This window comes from Rhamphochromis sp. 'chilingali' (assembly GCF_963969265.1).
Source record: "Rhamphochromis sp. 'chilingali' genome assembly, chromosome: 4".
NCBI lineage: Eukaryota > Metazoa > Chordata > Actinopteri > Cichliformes > Cichlidae > Rhamphochromis > Rhamphochromis sp. 'chilingali'.
The window spans coordinates 20,190,841-20,209,850 of record NC_137948.1 but is presented as its reverse complement, the minus strand read 5'-3'; the positions used below and the strand labels follow the sequence as shown (position 1 = coordinate 20,209,850).

The window sequence follows — 19,010 nt, the reverse complement described above, 5'->3', positions numbered from 1 at the left end:
GGCTAAAAATGAAGCGAGAGGAGAAGGGGTGATTTTGTGGATCCATGACTGCCTTTACGCCCCCCCTCACCCTTCCATCGCTCAGTCCTCTTCCTCCTGTTCCTCAGCCCAAAAACGTATTAATATTAATACATATCCCTCAAACCCCGTTCCACCATCCAAAAAAAGAAAGAAAAAAATCATCACCCTAGGCTACCAGTTAATAAAGCCCTCTCGACAACCCCTCCTAGCCCAAAAACCAAGGAAAGACAATAAAGGGAAAGTTCTCGGGTCAAATAAAAGAATAGAAATTAATACAGTCCCACGGGACCTCCCTCTGTCCCACTGTCACCCCCCACAATAATTTGATTTCTTATTAAGTGATTGCTTAATTATAATGATTATTATTGGTAATTGTAATTGACATTTTTTTCCTCTCTGCTAGTCTCCTCTGTGTCCCTTCCCTCCCAGTCCTTCATTTAAAGGATGAGACAGTTTGTGAAAACGGCCACATTTTGTGTAACTACTTGACCAAAAGCTACAGTTACAGGACCAAGCAGACTGCAAGGACAAACAATGCAGGATTAAGGTGTTGAGGCCTAGAAGTTTTATTTAATCAGACTTGAGTGGGTGTCTGTGTGCGTGTGTGTTTCTGTTGTGTATTTGTCAAGATGTCTTACACTGTAGCTTCAGGGCACTGTGTCTGCTGCAGGTCTCCGTAGGAAGAAAAAAAAAGAAAAAAAGATCCTTGCTCTCAGTGGGATATCCTGGTTAAATAAAGGTTCAAGTAGAAGACAGGGATTCCCTATTCAATCCACCCACCACCCCACCCACCCACACAGACACACACATACATACGCATTAAACTACAGTAGGGACCCCCTTGGTCTCCAGTTTATTACCCCTTCCTCCAGGCCACAGTTACCGCAAGCAGCCGGTTGTGTGCTATTGCTAAAAGAAGCCCCTCTCATGCAATGTTACATCTCACGCTCAAAAAGACAAAAATCCCAAACCACGGTTCATCAGCGGCAGCTAAAAAAAAAAAAAGCAAAGCGTTGAAAACCATTTCATTTAATGTCACATTCTCTCTCTATTCGGAACTAAAGATGGTGAAACTTCGTTCCAGTGGGCCATGGCACGGTTATTGGGCTCACCTCAGGCGTGGTGAGGCTGACACACACTTTTCTCTTTAGATGCGCACACCTTCACACTCCAACACACACACACACACACACACACAACCTGGCATCGCACCTTCACTTTCGCTCTCAAACGTCCTCTCATTTCTACAATACGACATATTAAAAACAAAACAACCACATTTCATAAAAAAATATCTCAAATCAAACTAAAATGGGTGAAAAAATAAAACAAATTTAAACCATCTCAAATTCGGGAATCAAAATGCCACTCCCTGACCGACAGATGGTGGCTGTGCAAAGGTTTCTGTAAATGTAGCCAAAATGTTTTCTCCTAGATTATATTCAAATGCTGCCCCTCACTCACGCTGAAGAACAAACAGCCACATTAATACAAATGAGCACCTGGACCCGCAACCGCAGATGTCTGTGGGTGTTTTTGAGTCAAAGTTTCCAGGAAAAAAAATAGCAAAATTTTCATAGATTATTTTGACAAAGATTACTTTCAGACAGGATGGCTTGTTCTGTCCAGATGCAGATAAAAGCGGTATAAATAAACTCCAGATATCTGCACACAAAAAAAAGACACTCTGCAGTAGAAGCAGCACAGCTGAAATTAAAACGTGTCCGTGATAACTAAAAGCAGGGGCAGTATTTTGACCGTAATTCTGCAATTTGAATAACAGTAGATGCAGAAAATGTTGCAAAATATAAAACATAAAAAAAACTATTATCGCTACAGTTTCAAAACACATTTTAATAAGAAAATAAATGTGATTATGTCACATACATAAACTATAAATCTAACATTTAAATGAATTTCAAAATCAATCCATCATGACATTGCGACAACTCATATTTGGCTCAGACTTAAAGCTTCATATGAACAGTTTCAAGTGCAGCTGACGTGCTGGAAATCTGAAAACGGCTCGTGAGACAAAATTGCTTTCGTTTTTCCTAAAAATAATGGCATTTGAACCAGATTCGCAGCTTTGTACAGAGCCACATCAGGTCACGACTTATGTGGGAAGGTTCAACAGCAGAACCATCAGCTACACACAGACGGGGCTGACAGACAGCGCTGGATATCAGTTTGTGCAGACAGAAATCCGGCCGTGTTCGAGCCACTCTGAGATCTTAGCCTGGAGACAAACCGTTCCTGACAGACCGACACCGTGGCCGATGCTTTTCAAGGCCTGTCTCATCCACTTTGGCTTCTACCGCTCTCATCTCTCTCTACCTCTGTCTGATGCTGAGCTCTACTACCTGTCCGTCCACCACGATTTTTTAGATATAGACTCAAGTGGTGCTTCACAATTTCTACTTCCTCTATCCTGTTCTTTGTCACATATGTAAGCAATTATTTTACTCAATTTTCTTTATGAAACCATTTGGCAAAAGACGTCCTGAAGCTAAGTTAGAAGAAGGAAGAATTCAGCTGTGCTGATTTTCTAATATTTAAAGTACAATTGAACAGAAGAACACAAACACGAAATCCAACAATGATAAGTTTCTATCTCTGAGTCTGCAGGAACAGCATGAGGATTATCCTGCACTATATTTCACAATAATAAATAACACAAGCTAACCAGTTGCACTGTGTACAGTGCAAAGCATGTCCAAAAATGCTGCAAGGGGCTAAATAATAAAATCTTTAATGAGTCTACACAACATAAATACATCTTAATAAGCAAAAGATGAGCAGTAAATGCTCAATTAATTTTAACAAAATATGGAATACTCAATAAGGAGATTTTTCTTTTTTGCATTACAAAAACCTTCTGTTTCATTTACTCGATTCCAAATGTCATTACATTTCAAAGGCCGCTGGCATCAAAATGATTGTTCAATCAAAAGCTTTTTTTTTTTTTAGATATGAAGGCACCGGCCATTCAACTGAATTTCCACCATTTATTTTGCATGCGCTAATATTAGGCCTACACTGTAGTCTCATCTAATTTGCATATCCTCTGAAAAAAAGAAAAAGAAAAAAGGATAATACAAGTCAAACTATGGCACAGTGATTTCATGGTGTGTGTGTGTGTGTGTGTGTGTGTGTGTGTGTCTGTTCAAACACACTGTGTGGTAGCGTGGGTGTGGCGTTACACCTCGTGTGGCACTGGGCAGCCAAGATAAGAGCTGATCCTATCCATGTCTCCCTTCTGCAGCGCCTGCCCGCCCGCCCACCCACATGCGCGCGCGCACACACATGCACACGCACACCTACTGCACTACCCAACGTGCCATTGTAATCTCATTTTACAATCCCGATGCCCTGTACATAAACGTGCACTCTCACACATAATCAGAGCAAAAAGAAAATACACACAGCTAAATCCGTATTTCACTTTGTGCGTACACTGGCATGCAACTTTAGAGTACACAGATGCTGCAAGAAGCAGCAGAAGAAAGCTTTAGGCCTAAAGTAGTGTGGCTCATTCACACATATCTAAAGCTGAAAACATTTGTGCAACTACTTTCCACAAACAAATCTGAGTATGGAACAGCCTCTCAGGACTATAAAAGATGGCACACAGAAAATGATGAAGGAAGAAGAGGAGAGAAGTGAACAGACTTACCTCGCTTTTCTCTGAGTCAGAGTTAACCATTACATACAAACACTCACTTCTCTCTAATTCACCAAGACTTTCAGTGAAACACACACACATTGACACACACACACTCAGGCTCACTCTGATGTGATCGGCCACCCTGATAGCAAGCCAGAGCTGACTCTAAGCCTCAAACAAAGTTTGGTGTGCACTGACCAAGATCGAGGGGACAAAAAAAAAAGCGAAGAGGAGAGAGCTGGGGGTGGGGGGAGAGGGGGGGGGGGGGGGGGGGAGTGTGACCATAGAGTGAAGTTTAACCACTTACAATTCAAGTTTAGCTTCAGCACACCCCGCCTACACCGCAGATTCATTCACGGGGAAGTAGACGCACACCTCTTCGGGTGGGAAAGGCACTGAGCTGGATTTTGGGAAGACCTGTTTTCGCTCTCTTGTTCCGTCTGGTTGCTGCTGCATAGCTGCCGGACAGGCAGACGGCCCTCGCTCACCCTCCTTCTCTCAACTATCTTTTCTCTCTCGCTCTCTTTTTTTTTTTTTGTTTTACCTATTCGTTGTCCTTACAGATCCACCCAGCAGGACCCGCTACTAACAGCTAGGTGACAGATAGCCACTCAGACTGTGTGTGCATGTGTGTTCACGTTCTTGATTAAAAAAATTATTTAAAAAAAAAAAACTTATCTCAAGGGGTGAGAAAAGATTAGATTGTAAAAGTATGTGAACAAGTGACAACATGTAGGCGGAAGAGGGAGAGAAAGAGGATGAACAGATTAAATTTCTGCAGGCGAGAGGGAGAGACTAAGTGTAGTGAATGTGATTTGATGGTGATGCTGAGATGGGGTCTAGGCGTACAAATACTATTAGTCGCTGCTGTGCAAAATGGTTACACACACACACACACACACACACACACACACACACACACACACACACACACACACACGCATGCGCACACACACACACACACACACACACACAAACAAATGCAGAAACCAAAGCTACAGAACTCACAACATGGCATATAAAAAACAGAAATCAATCTTTATATTTGAAGCCCTGGTTTATGGATGTAACGATTAAGATTAAGGTTGCCATAAAAATTCAAACAACCATATCTCAGCGACCTAAAATTGGCCTTTTTCTCTGAATATCTTTTCCAAGTAAAAAAGCTTGTGAAATGAATTGTAAAAGAAGAAAATGATTCAGCATACGATTGTGTTTTTAAACCTACACCATCAGAGAGGTGGAGGCAAGAGGGAATCAAAACTGTGTCCCAAACATACATTCAAGTCAGCTGCAGCGCGTACTTCACACAAAGATGTATCAGCAAGCGACATTATCGGTCCAATACTGGCTCGTCACACATAAATATGTGCCGTCCCATTTAAACCCATCTGAAAACGTGCAGCACATGTAGCAGAGTATGCAACACTTTAGAGATGCGTGTATAAATCTATGCAGATATATTGATTATCATGACTTCTTGCATTCCTTAAAAACCCACTACTAGTCAGGTTACATTTAGTACACACTAAATCATTTGACTTTTTGTTAGTTTTTTCTCAAAGATTTAATAACACTAAATATTTTTTTCATAATTCTTCAAAGAGCTATAAAACCAAATTTTCAGTTGAGATCAACAGACATCTTATTTGATTATTAATTTAATTAACAGGTGACAACCTTTAAAACACAGTTCGTGAATTTTGCTTAATCATAAAACAAACTGCATAAAGCAAACTTCTGTCTTTTAGCTCTAATGGTTACCATCTATTTTTTTAAAACACCATTTATTTCTAAAAGAAGCTTTTTTTGTTTCAAAAAAAAGTGAACGATGTATTTCTTAGGGAATGCATCTGCAGAATGGCACATTTGGTGCACTTGGAAATGTTTTACAGTGGCAGGAGTGTGGCTCACTAATGTGTTTTAATAGTTTTCATACAGCACCCCACGATAAGCCCTATCGGTTTTGGAATGAATAGAAAACGGTAATCTGGGATCAGTTCAATTTTAGTTTTTGTGCTTTTCAGAATTTTTTCTTAAGATTTAAGAAAAATTTTTTTATATTTTGGCCCGTTTTTAGTGTAAACGCCCAACATACTCAGGACCAAGTTTGAATTAGTGAGTTGTATTAAATTCAGGCACAGTTCAAGACTACTCAGGCTCATCCCTTAATTTCCTCGCCTTTATTTCTCCTTTTTTTTGAAAAACTCCCCCCCCCCCTCCCCGATTCCTCTCACTTTAAGACCCCATCCACACCACACCCATGACCCCCCATGTGCAGACATGAGGTCAAGCTCCAAAGATCACAGAGAGAAACCAGACGAGAGAGACAGAGAGGGAGAGAAAGACAGAGACCTAAAATCCTCCTTTCCTCCCAAAACCAGGCCAAACCTCAAGCCTTCCCACCAGCTACAGACCCCCTCCTTTAGCCCAGTTGTGTGTAGAGGAGGCAGTGAGCACTCTTGCAGAAACATCAGCCCAGGGAAATTCAAATGAGGAAGAAACGGTGAGAGGGAGAGTGGGAGAGAGAGAGCACAATAGTGAGAAAATAGGATAAAAGAATGAGATGGGAGAGCGTTAGGTAGGAGGGAGGAGGAGGAGGAGGGAGCCGGAGAGGTTGCTGAGGCTGCAGGTTAAGATAATGTGTAGATCTGAAGAGATTTGCAGGGAACATTTTTATTCATTTTTTGATTACTCCCATCTCTCCCAAACCTCCCCTCCCTCTCCTCCTGCGTTACCGTTTCTCCGTTTGTTTGTTTTTGGCATTAGCGTTATGACTGCTGGTATCCACGTGTATGTACACATGCATGCTGATTAGAGCCAGAATATGTTATAAACACAAATATTCACACTTTTGCAGACTCACACACATATATCAATACATAATGCACACAAACATATTTAAAGATGCATCAGAGAAGCGAGCAGCTGGGCAGACGGTGCCAGGAATGCTAAAAGCTTACAAGTTCGTAAACATGCAGACATAGATGCTGCTTATGTATGTACAAACACGCATTCACACAGATTGTTCTCAGTGCAGCCTAACGCCTGCTTCTTATCAATGGGCTGTGCAGGTAGACTAAGTGTTCTGAATGAACTGGGCCACACAAGAGGTGCAGCCCAAATACAATGCCGTGAAAATATTTATTTGATGAGCTGAAACATGTAAGTATGGAAGCCCGTTTCCGCCACTAAAAAAAAAAAAAAAAAAAAAAAAAAAAGGATCCGTAACTCAAAATTCCGAGTTATTTTCTCAAAATTTCGATTTTTTTTCTCAAAATTTCGAGAAAGTAACTTGAAATTTCGAGTTAGCGCTGCCAATCAGTAATCTACGTGAATTCCTTGTTACCTGGAAGCTGAAGCCCTCAGCTACAAATGCTACAGCTAAGCTACCGGTATTATATCCAGTCGTGAATGCACAGATTGCTGAGTGTTTTCAGCCTGGCTTCACAAATGATGAAATCCCTGTGTTATTAGCTGAATCACGTGGTGTTACTATCAGCAAACGTACTCGCGAAAGCGCCAATTTGTTGGGATCCATTTTTGAGTGCGCGTTCCTCTGCGCCATATGCTTCCGGGTAACAAGAAAGCGACCTCATTCACATATATTTTTGATTGGCAGAGCTAACTCGAAATTTTGAGAAAAGTAACTCGAAATTTTGAGTTATGGATACTACCTTTTTTGTTTTTATTTAGTGGCGGAAACGGGCTTCCATATGTAAGCATGACAAATATGCAAATAAATAAGAAATCTAGAAAGGGGCAAACACTTTTTCACAGCACTGTAGGTCTAACTATTTCTCAGTACAAACAGGAGTCACGATTAAATAAGGTCACAAAAGACAGACACACAACACACCCAATTCGCTGTGAGACCCTCCTTCCAGGTTGAGTGAGATGGAGTGGTCGCCAAACTGATTCCCTTGACCCAGGATCATCCAGCTTTCCAGGCCATCCGAATCAGATGAATCGGACTCAGATTCGGATTCTGACTCTTCTGAATCCGATTGTGAACTTCTGGACTCCACAGTCACAGGCACACCTGGAGTCCTTTTCCTTTTCTGAGCATCCTACATGGATGAATTATACACGCAATTAGTGTGCATCAGATGTCAAATCCTTTATTTATTTATTTTTTTACCTTGCAGCTTTACTGAACTGATCAAATGACAAAGCAGCGATAAAGGTGATGGTTTGTGAAATTGCTTTGTCCTTTGTTAAACATCATTACTTCACTGCTAGCATTACACCTGCAGCACCTAGTCATTCACAAGCCATGCTACAGCTCAAAATGGAAAACAGCAGTAATTAAGCCTGGTGCCAGTGACCACTGAGAAGTAGCTTGCAAAGGACAGAAAAAAATCAAAAATGAAGATGGAAGCCAGATTTCTGATAATGTCTCACAAATTACAAAATAAAGGGGATTTAACTTTATGGTGACTTTTGCTATGTCTAAGAAGACGTTCATAAAAGTCTTCAAAGTTAGATGTCCACATGCTGGGCGTAATCTATTTTTACAGCTCATTTGAGCCATTGGACATCCTTTTGTAATAAGCTTCATATTTAAGTGACTGGGAACTGTGGATTTAATCCCCTGACCCCATTCTGTGCAAGACCATATGCAAACATTCATCTGCTGCTAGTATGAGGCCCCAGCTGGCCTAGTTTGTCAAAGTTGCATTAGTGTCAAAACCTGAAGTAAAAAAATTGGTTTTACTCTTCACACGGACATCTGGCAGACTTACCGCTCACACATACTGTCATCAACATTCAGTCAGTTTTGATTATGACTGACAAACTCAGATTTTAAGTTAAGTTAAGGTTTGACTTAATACCCAAGGCACCAAAAGGCAGCTGATCTTGGATGGCTGGAGGAGTAACCAAATTGGATGGGCAATTAAGTCCAAGACTACAGGGTGCAGCTGCAAACTGACGTGCTGAGCTTCAGCGCTGTTTCAGTGTCCACAGGAATTGTTTCAGAGGTAAAGCATCTGTTCCTTAGCATGTTTAATCTGCTCAGAGGTGCTTCTTAACACATTTTCTTGTTTATGCATGTCAGAGACAAGTTTGCAGATTGTTTAACACTACCCTAAGCCAGACGGATTTTTTTTTTTAATAAACTGGAAACACCATAAATAATATGTTTCATAAAATGTGTCTTTATTTTTGCATTTACTTTTTTTTTTTAATTAATTTTTTTAAACGTATCTTAAATATAAATACTTCTGTGTCAACAACTACTCTGCAAACTTTCTAGTTACTCTGCCACTGTGTTGACTGATGTTAAAATGACTTTATCTACAGTTCATCAGCAGGGTAATACTGGCTAACAAAGTAAATGTGACACATGGATAGCAGTTCACTTTTTGCTCTACCTGCTGCGCTGGAGTGGAAGTCTGCATGCCTCGACCCTTTAAAGCACAGATCCCTTCATCACCTTCAGCGCTGTCATCGTCAGAGATTGAGATGACGTCAGGGCCGGAGTCGATCACGATGACCTCCTCGAAAAGTGATGATGGCAACCTCTGACCTTTAGAGTCACTTTTCTTCTTCGGCTTGTCCTTTTTCTCTTTCTTCTTCTTCTGCTTCAGGTGTTGCTGCAGGCTGCCATTAGTAGGTGTCAGAGCCTTGATGCCTGTTTTTTCCTCTAGTCCTCTATCACCATCTGTAACCCTATTTTGCCGGGTGTCCTCTCTTTCATGGTTCTGCTCTTCTTCACCCTCCTGCTCCTCTAGTTCCCCAAGGTTGGATGAGTAGTGGAGCTGGCTATAAAGGTGGAACTCCACCTCGCTGTTGGCCTCTGACCCATCAGAGTCCACTTCTTCCTCTTGATAGAGATCATCCTCCAATCTCTCCCGGTCCTGGTAGACACTGTACATCCTCACAACCACATGCACACACCTGAGGAGATGGCGACTTCAGTGGCTGAAAAGCACACAAAATCAACATAATACAGCATCACATTGTCTAACTCATTATCAAGCATCAAATTATACATTATTAATACACTGCTGTGTTATAGTTGGAAAAAGAAGAACAAACAGACAGTTTACTTTAGCCTACAGTTATTGACCACTAGTTATTATCATTTGGTTTGTAAAGACGAGTCAATCAAATTCTTTTCACATTTCCAAAATCCCAAAGAAATAAAAGGCTTAATCTACCCACAATAAAAAAAAATCAAAGAGTTTTCTATTATGCAAGTCAAAATAAAATCAAAAGAAATTCTTACGCGTGGGAAACTTCACTTTTTTTAACAATTCATTTCTAAACTGCTAACACTGGTTACCATCACCAACATAAACCAGCTTTAAGTAGGCAATCATAACAGCTCACCAACCAGCAGCTCTTTATGCGTTTCCGCAGGTCCTTCCTCCCTGCAGCTGTCAGACTGTACAATCAAAACTGCTCCCAACAAACAGAGGTTTACATCAGCGCTGTAACTTGCACTATTTTATCAACCGAGTCACACTATAACCAGGGTTTGCCTCTTAACTTCATTTAATTTAATTTAATAATGGTACAGTACTCTGTTTTTGGTAACCATTGTCCTTGATGTAAATATGTAAAAATTGTGTATGTTTCTGTTCTGTGTCTTATGTACTGTTTGTTTGCATACGTGTCTTTCTTGCTGCTGTTACACCCAAATTTCCCCTTGTGGGACAATTAAAGGATTATTCTATTTATTCTCTTTGCAAAGCATCACTTTGGATTCAGATTCACCTGCTCAGCGGTTTATTCGGGAAAATAAGGCACAAATAGCAAATTGTGTTTTTACTAGTGTCATAATAGTGTACATTTGTTAATTTTAGAAAAAGATGTGCTCCTTTGCTGCAACCAATCTTTCTCCTAACTGAGTGTGTTTTTCAAAAGATTCAAAACTGAATACAAAAATTTAACTTATTTAGTTTTCATTTTGCCTGATATCAGCTACAAAATCTTCATCAATACCAATCCAATTCTAGTAATGTTTAGAATTTCTTCTTTTTTTTCTGTGCACATGAAATCTTTATCCCACCATTCAAATATTTAACACTGATCAACCACGTCAGGTCTAATATACAAGACTAATTAGTAGCTCTACTTTATTACCAGAATTGTGCTGTCGTCATTTTCCTCTCTTAAGTTATATGGCGGGTATCCACAGCGCTGTCGAACTGAAGGAAACACAGGCCAACATCAATTACAGGAAACTTCCATCTTACTCGGAAAACCATGAGGCCTTGTTAAGAAATCTGAGCGGACACAGCTCAAGAGAACTCCGATTTTTTTTTTTTTTTTTTAACATGTAGACTTTTTTTTTTTCCATCGGAGCTGTCTTCATTGGCTCAAGCAAACAAGACCCAAGTTTTTTTACCTGCCAGGTGACGACTTTAAATAACACTTAACGTGACACCAAAAAATTGTTGAATTAGCTGGTTACGCACTGTGGTGTTAATTTTTCCAGTGCTTGTCTGTCTTTTTCTAACACACACAGTCACACACACACACACAAAGTGGACAGAGAAGGGGCACCGGCCCATTGCTCTGTCCAGTCCTGCGTGTCTGTGCCATGATGGCTGGAGATGATTGGCTCCCAGGCCGCACACACACTGCATAAAAGCCACGCTACACGGTCACAAGCCGGCCACAAGGGATTAAAGGGACAGAAAATCTTACCGGTTGGTGAGGGGCGACCGTTGTGTTGAAAGTTTCAGCAGCTCACAGGGACTGGGAGCCGACAAATGACTCACTGTGTTTTACAGTAGTGGAATTTAATGTACTATACTTAAAGGCCGGGTACAGTCATGGTCTGACAACACAGGTGATTCCTCCTAATCTTCTCAATTAAAATGCTACCTGAACAACACCTCTGGACTCTGTTAGCTCCATTGCATCTGTTTTGGTGAAGCAACTCAGCTTCACCAAAACCAGAGAGGGGTTTTCCACAGAAAACTTTTTGACATGCCAGGAAAAAAAAGTGAAGAGAAAAACAACAGGCAAGATGCAAAGGTGTCTAAATTCTATTTAGTTACTTCAGTTTCAATCCTAATCATGCTCACAGTCTAAATGTCTGATTTAATATAGATCAGACAGACCTATGAATGATAAGACCTATGAATGCAGCTGAAATGCGTTTTACAAATGCTGCATTAGGACACAATGAATTTAGTAGAGATCAACAAATATCAAGCACTGACGTTTCTATTAGCCAGCTGTGCATATTCACACGTGAGTCCCTATGGGTTTACACCGAAACAGGAAATACAAGGTTTAATTTATCTGTAGTTTTGGTTAAAAAAAAAAAAAAAAGTGAACTGGGGACTCTGAAAATTTACTTCATAGCTGTGAGATTTAACTAATCATTAGAACAGAAAACACCTACATATGGCTCAATTGTGAATGTGCATGTATCTGAGAAGCTTTAAGTAAAATTCAGGCATGTTAGGTTAACTGGTGATTCTAAATTGTCCAGAGAGGTGAACGTGAGCGTGAATGGTCATTTGTCCCTACAGACATGACAAACGGATATCCGCCTCTCAGCCAAAGACAGCTGGGATCCACCTGAGCTGGATGAGCAGTTAAGAAAAGTACATTTTATGTTTCAAGAAAAGAAAAAAACAAAAAAACATTGAATCAACTTAACTGATCTTTTCTTATATCATTCAGAGCACAATTCTTCAAACAAAGCACATCATCATCTTAATAATTAGGAGGCCATCTTATACTTACAATACTAAAAGAATGGACAAACTCTATTGAACCAATAATAATCTATTAATATAATCAATTAATGTATTGGTTGGAGGATAATGGCCTATAAGATGCTTGGATTAACTTGAGGTAACTAAATGGTGTCTGCATGTAGTTTGCCCAGCTAAGGACTGGTGACTACATTACATATAACACTTTTGCAGTACTACATGCTATCCAAAAACATACTGGCTGATATACTGACATTGGAATAGATCCATCCATCCTCCTATTTTCTTCAGGGTTGCAAGAAGGCTGGAAACTAACTAAGCTGTCATAGGCTGCGAGGCAGGCATGCAAATTCTACACAGAAAAGCTCCAGACTTGATTCAAACCTAGGACTTTCTTGCTGTGAGGCAACAGGTAACACTGCACCACCATACCACCCACTGCAATCTTTAAAAATCAGTATCAGCCAGGTATTGAACAAGCGTTATGACAAAAGTGATTTCTTATGTTTCTGTGTGTTTTATGTCTGATATCTTTTTCTTACATAAACTGTCTTCAGCATGATTTTTGAAGGGAGTAATAGATAAAATAAAGACAAATGTCCTTAAGATTCTGCATTTTGCACATAGTCTGTGTTCTACATTATAACCAATACTGTCCATTTTGGCATATGGCACTTCTGGCGCAAAATACCTTGATATCATTCAAGGAAGATATGTCTGACATATTACAGGTCAGCAGTTTGAATACTAGACAATGTTTTGCTAGATATTCACTTTTTAACCAGTGCCATGCAAAAGAGTGATCATCTCCCAAAAGGTGATTTCTAGTGTCTACCAAAAAATGATTGCCCATATTTAACCTGTTGTAAATGACTTATTGGCCTGTAATTTGTGAAACTTATGTGAAACATATCTTTCATGAATGATAATAAGTAATTTTAAGCCAGAACTTCCCTGCTACAATGTAGAAGATGCAATGAGTTTCTGACAAAGAAGCTTTTAGATATCATTTATGTATCCCAGTAAACATCACAGTTTTGTAGAACATCACAATTCTACAAAAGATATATTTAGTGACCAAAAAGGAGTGGATTGATTGTATTGGAGGTGCAATTACACAGTTATAAAAATACTTTCAAAACAGGTCATTTATTTATTTTATATATATATAACCCCTCCAAGAACCCTGCTGAGTAGAGTTTATTTAACAATTTAAGAAAAAAAAACAAGTTTAAAACACACACAAACATCAGAAGTCACCTTTTGCACAAAACTGTGTAATGAGGCCTTTTGATTATACATACATTTTTCTTTAATTTTAGTGAATGTGTGATTATGCTATGGATGCAATGTGGAGTTTATAACATCCAAGCGGTCATTTGACTTAAGTTAGGTTGCCAAAAACAGACTAGAGTGACAGGCAGACATCTCGGACATCCAGCAGCCTGGTTACATTGCAGTGACAAACAGAAACTTCAGTTTTATAACTGTGTACTCTCCAATTGTAGTTAGCCTAATGGTAACCCCGGCTAGCTCAATGCTAACGAGCTAGCTTACTGGGGAACATGCGAGCTGTTTATCAGAGTACCGAGGCTTCACTAAACAGTAACACGCCATAAAACACAGGTAGCTCGGAAATTTTCGCTAAGCTTTTTTTGGGCTTTTAAAAGTTATTTTAGCGTATCGGCAGTCCCTGGTTGACATGTCTCAGTCCACTCCATCCACGTGTTTCTAAGCAGCAGAGCAACTGCTCGGATGTAAACAATGGAGCGTTTCAGCCTCAAACACACATGAAAGAACATAAATACAAGGAGCTGAGGCAGCCCTACTCAAGGCCACCACTGTGTGTGCTTAATATATAATGTCAGTGTGTATGAGCTCACCTTTGGAAACAAACTGGAAAGGTACTGCTACCGGAGGCTGGAGCTGCTTTTCCTGCGCCTCCAGCACAGGAGACAGACAAACAACTTCCGGGTTTGTCCGAGGAAAATAAGTTGGCCGACCGTAACATTTCACGTCGAATGCGAAGACTGTTATGAGTGTTGAAACAAAGTGCATCTCGGACACTGAAAGGTCATGATTTCCCCAACACAGGTAATTTTTACAGGATACCAAGAAGAAGAGCCTTTATTCTATAAATAGTTATTTGAGACTGTATTTCGCTCGTTTTCTCCCCTTTGCCTAAAATAAGTATTTTTGTCTTTTTATTTTCATTACTAACAACTGACAAGCCTGTGTTGTGTCAGTATTGTAGGTAGTAATTATGGGGTTTTTAGAGCTAGAAAGAACGACGAAAAAACGCAATTTACTAAACAAAAAAGAGACAGAGACAAAATAATAAAATACAGCATTTTACAAACACAACATTTAAAATTTAAAGCAGCAAATTTTTAAAAACAATGTTTCGTAAAATGTTTTTTACTAAATTACTATAGTGAATTATAATTGATTATATAGAGACAAAGATATGCACTGTTTTTTCAAGTCCTGCTTGTACATTTAGTTTTGTTTTTCCTTATCTATGTTTTCATTTTATGATTAGAGGTGCCTCCAAAATGTTTTCAAAGGGTTGGCCATATGCGGTCTACTAAAATATTGGGGTGGCACACCAAAAACAAAACTTCCTGTTTTATTATGCTGTATAAGTTACTCAAAAATATCGCAATGAAAAGAGAAGGAAAAAAATTATATGCCTGGTTAATTGCCTGCTATTAAAGTTGATATTACCAAAAAAAAAAAAGGTTTATATGAAAACCAAAGAAGACTTTGAATTCCAAAATAATCTGTCTTGAATGATTGATTGACTGGAAGTCCACTGCTTTAATGATTCTCAAATAAATATTACATCATGTTAGAGTGTGAACTGTTGCCTGTTTCTGTGTTGGCCCTGAGATCCACCAGTGATGTGTCCAGGGATTGGCTCAAGCGTTTCTGTAACATTATTACATTATTACCAATATAGGACAGTCTCCCCTGCCTTATATTGTGTGTGTGTGTGAGAGAGAGAGAGAGTGTGGGTGCAGTGGCCAATGCCCCCTCTGCCCCCCCACCCCCCCCCCACCCCCCACCCCCCCGGTGGCACCCCTGCTTGTGATGCCTATTCTGATATAAAAGGAGATTATTCTTCTTTGATTTGGATTTCTTTTACAACAATTCAACTAGAAATTCATTTTCTTATCAAAATTCCAACATTGATTCAATGAAGAAAAGATGAAATGAAAATGTATTGATCTCAAAAGATCTGAAGGTCATAATCCCTCATGGTACCACAAGATAATTTAAGAAGGCTGTCAATTAAGAATTAGAAGAAAAAAAGATTTTTGTTGTTGTTTGTAGGTTGTTTGCTTGCGCAGGTAGGCTTCATTAATATTTTCTCTCTTACTTTAACTGCTAAGCATCATCATATGAAACCACTGGTTTAAATAGTTTGTTAGTGTGCTGGCAGCCAAGGGAATGGAGATACTCATTTGGTTTAAGTCCAAATGGGGAATCTACCCATTTCCTCTCATTTGCTTCCAGCTTTTTGCTGACAAAGACAAAATGTCCAAAACTGTCAACAAAGTAAGAGACCTCCATCATCAACAGTTAGTATTCAAGTCTTGCGTACTTAAGGTGGATTTTCTTTGTGATTCATGAACGCGAACCTCCTCTGCTAAACTTTTAATTGTCAAACTTGACACTGAAGTCAGCCAGGCTGCTCTACTTCCAAAAATATTGTTTCTGCAAACAAAACATCCCTCAGGGCCCTATATGTTGTTTTACTGCATCATTTCTCTGATGTATACATCTACAGTAAGGTCCAAATACCAGCTGTAAATCCTCTGAATATGTAGGTATGCTCACTTGGTGTGAGCATGAATGTGTGAGTGACTAGTATGAACCTTCAGGCCCGTGCCTTTATTACATGTTGATGGGAATGTAAATCTATATGTAAATGTAATTCAACAGACTGGGTATCGCCATCAGTCATATTTATGACACGTAGAATACAGCAAAATTACGCCATCCTGGCTCTTGTGCAAGCTGTGTAACATTAACATCCATCTCCCTCTTCCTCTCCTCCATATCATGAGAATAATTACGAGCTCTGTATATCCTGCTATAAATGTCGCCATCATAATAGTGGTGAGAGAATGGCGTTATGATAGGGAATCAGAGGGTGAATGCCATCTGATTCCTGAGGTTTCTCCATGCGTGTCATCACAGGAAAGGCCATCACAGAGTTGGATTGTTTCCTTCCAAAGGTTAGTCTATACCTCATGTCACAACACTATCACCTTTTCTAGTCTATGTATACCTCTGACATACACATACACACACCTGTGCGTACACACAGGTGCATACTTAATATTGTGCACCTGTTTTGTTTTTAGGAGGTGCAGACGGGTGGGCGTGGGACCCTCTGCTTCCTCTGCCTCCCTGTATCTCTCTAAATTGGATGCAGGTCCGAGATGCCTGACTGCCCCAGTGAAATTGTGATGTGACTGCCTGATTTTGGGTTCTACGCATTTGGTGGTATTTACTGTTATTATTTTAAATGAAGGTAGAAGAGATCGGCTGAATGGAGGCATCTGGTTCAGCGATTCATCTCCAGGCCAGTGGTGCCCAGACCAGTGGCGTGTTGAAGATGGATGGAGTGTCCGGGAGAGGGATTTAAAGTCCCCTCGTTTCCAATCACACATTCCAGAAGGGATGGTTCTGCCTGATGAATGATCTTTATTGAAGAGAAGAAGTTAAAAGAAGCATGTCATTGCTCTCATTTGGTGGTGTTTGTATGTTCCATAGCGGCCCCTTCTTTCCATTTGGTATCGGACGACTTGGAAAAGCTTTCTCCGGAATGTTTTATCAAAGCTGGATTCTTGTCAGCCGCTCCGGTGTAAAGGCGATATTCTACAGCTGATGGTCATTTTTGTTTTGTAAGTGTGTAACTGATGACAAAAAAAGCCCCAATTCTGTTCTTTTTGTCTGCAGTTGTGATTTGAAGAACCTGTACAAAATGGAGTGGAACACTTGCTTTCTCTGGCAAAAATCTGACCTCTAGCTTCTGACTGCATTATGAGAAACCATGGACTATGCTTACCTGAGCGTAAGCATGCAATTAATAATCAGTTGTGAGGACAATGGTTGGCAACTATATAAGTCCGAATGAAAAATAAAAAAAATGTCACTGGTTTTGAAATATGCATGTCAGTTTGTTTGTGATAGATATTGCTGTTGGCCAGAGAGAGCAGAATATTTTAAGAAAGCAAAAAATATTTTATTCTCAACAGCAGGTTTGGAATACCACCAATGGAGTATCTCCAACAGGAACGTGTTTTTTAATAAACCTCATATTTTTTTCTACTAACTATAAGATTCCTACAGAAGTGTTTAATTTCTATTTGGTGCAGCTCAAGTTAAGAATTTTTTGTCAGAACAGGTTCAATAACAGCATCAGTCTTTAGTGACTCATTGTTGAGCTGATGTCGCTCTCTAATTTTAAAAGCAGGTGAAGGTGAGCTTGAATCAATCCTGGCCTTGTGATAAGTAAAGGTGTCTCAAAATAATATGACCAGTTTTAGCCCTACAGTCTCCCAGCTTTTTAAATTTTGAGAGATATTTTGTGCAAGTCAAACTGTAAACCAAAAAAACAAAACAAAAACAAGCCCCAAAAAGCTAAACTGGGGTTTAAGAGATTAATCTGCGCTCATTCTCTCAAAAATTAACATGATGGGCATCCACTCCAAATTTAAATGTTCTGCATTTGCCTTCTTGCTTCACATTTAATGTTTATAGAAGTTTTTTAAAAAAATAAAAATCTAAATATAGCAGCCAAACAGTTGTGGAGCTGATTTGTATTGAAAAAGGAAAATAATAGCGGAGATCTAGAAGTAATAGTAAGGTGTTTCAAAAACGCGTCCAGCATCTGCTCAGATGTTTACTCCATCCATAACTGGTTGCATCAGCTCGTTTCAGTTCTCTAAAAGAGGTCTGCTTCCCTTTCTACTGTTGCCACATGCTTTCTTGTTACTGTATATATGTAAATTCAACCATCCGGTCTGTATCGAAGCAGCCGGGCAGAAGGAATTCCCTTAAAAAAAAAGGCTCTCCCTGGATCAGCGCTTCTGAACAAAAACGGCTCCTGTGCGTCACCCATATGGGGCCCTCAGTGCTGAAGTCATTCACATATTCTGGATGTACAGAATGTATAAGCCCCATCATCACTGGGGTTTTTTCACTGCATCGCATGTAATCTATCGTATCTGTCGCCTCAGTCAAGGTTTGATCTTTTTGGTCACATTAATGCAGGTGTTACATTCTCATTAATTCTAAGAGACACTGCAGCGTCAAATAGCTTTGTGGGATAAGAAACTGGTGGTGTATTAGAGAGATTCAGTAGATTCTGGAGTTAATATGCCAAGTAGAGCATGTACTAATCAGTGGCAAAGCTCACAGGCAGGAAGGAACAAATGATAAAGCACAACCAGAGGGGAATGATAACTCGTCACCGGGGTATTGCTTGTAATTTTGTACCATGTAAGAGAATATTTCTTTGTTTTCTCAGTTCTACACAAAGTTTAGCAAGCTTGATCTCCAAACCTCTCTTCAGACATAGAATTTGTAACACAGATCAGCCACAAATGACCTCATATTATGCC

The 19,010-nt window shown here is 39.7% G+C and overlaps 1 protein-coding gene across 2 annotated transcripts in view; it reads right to left on the bottom strand.

The window, feature by feature from the left end:
- The window catches only part of zcchc7 (zinc finger, CCHC domain containing 7), a 53,468-nt gene extending 39,122 nt beyond the window's left edge, over positions 1-14,346 (bottom strand). The window contains exons 1-4 of one of the 2 annotated variants that reach the window (XM_080881201.1): positions 14,256-14,321; positions 10,781-10,845; positions 9,064-9,613; positions 7,548-7,758 (exon numbers count right to left, since the gene is read on the bottom strand). In XM_080881201.1, the coding sequence (XP_080737327.1) occupies positions 7,548-7,758; positions 9,064-9,567 (715 nt within the window). In that variant the 5' untranslated portion in view covers positions 9,568-9,613; positions 10,781-10,845; positions 14,256-14,321. Of the gene's footprint in view, positions 1-7,547; positions 7,759-9,063; positions 9,614-10,780; positions 10,846-14,255 lie in introns of both variants that reach the window. The other variant, XM_080881200.1, reaches the window with a different exon arrangement.
- Positions 14,347-19,010: the final 4,664 nt, after the last annotated feature.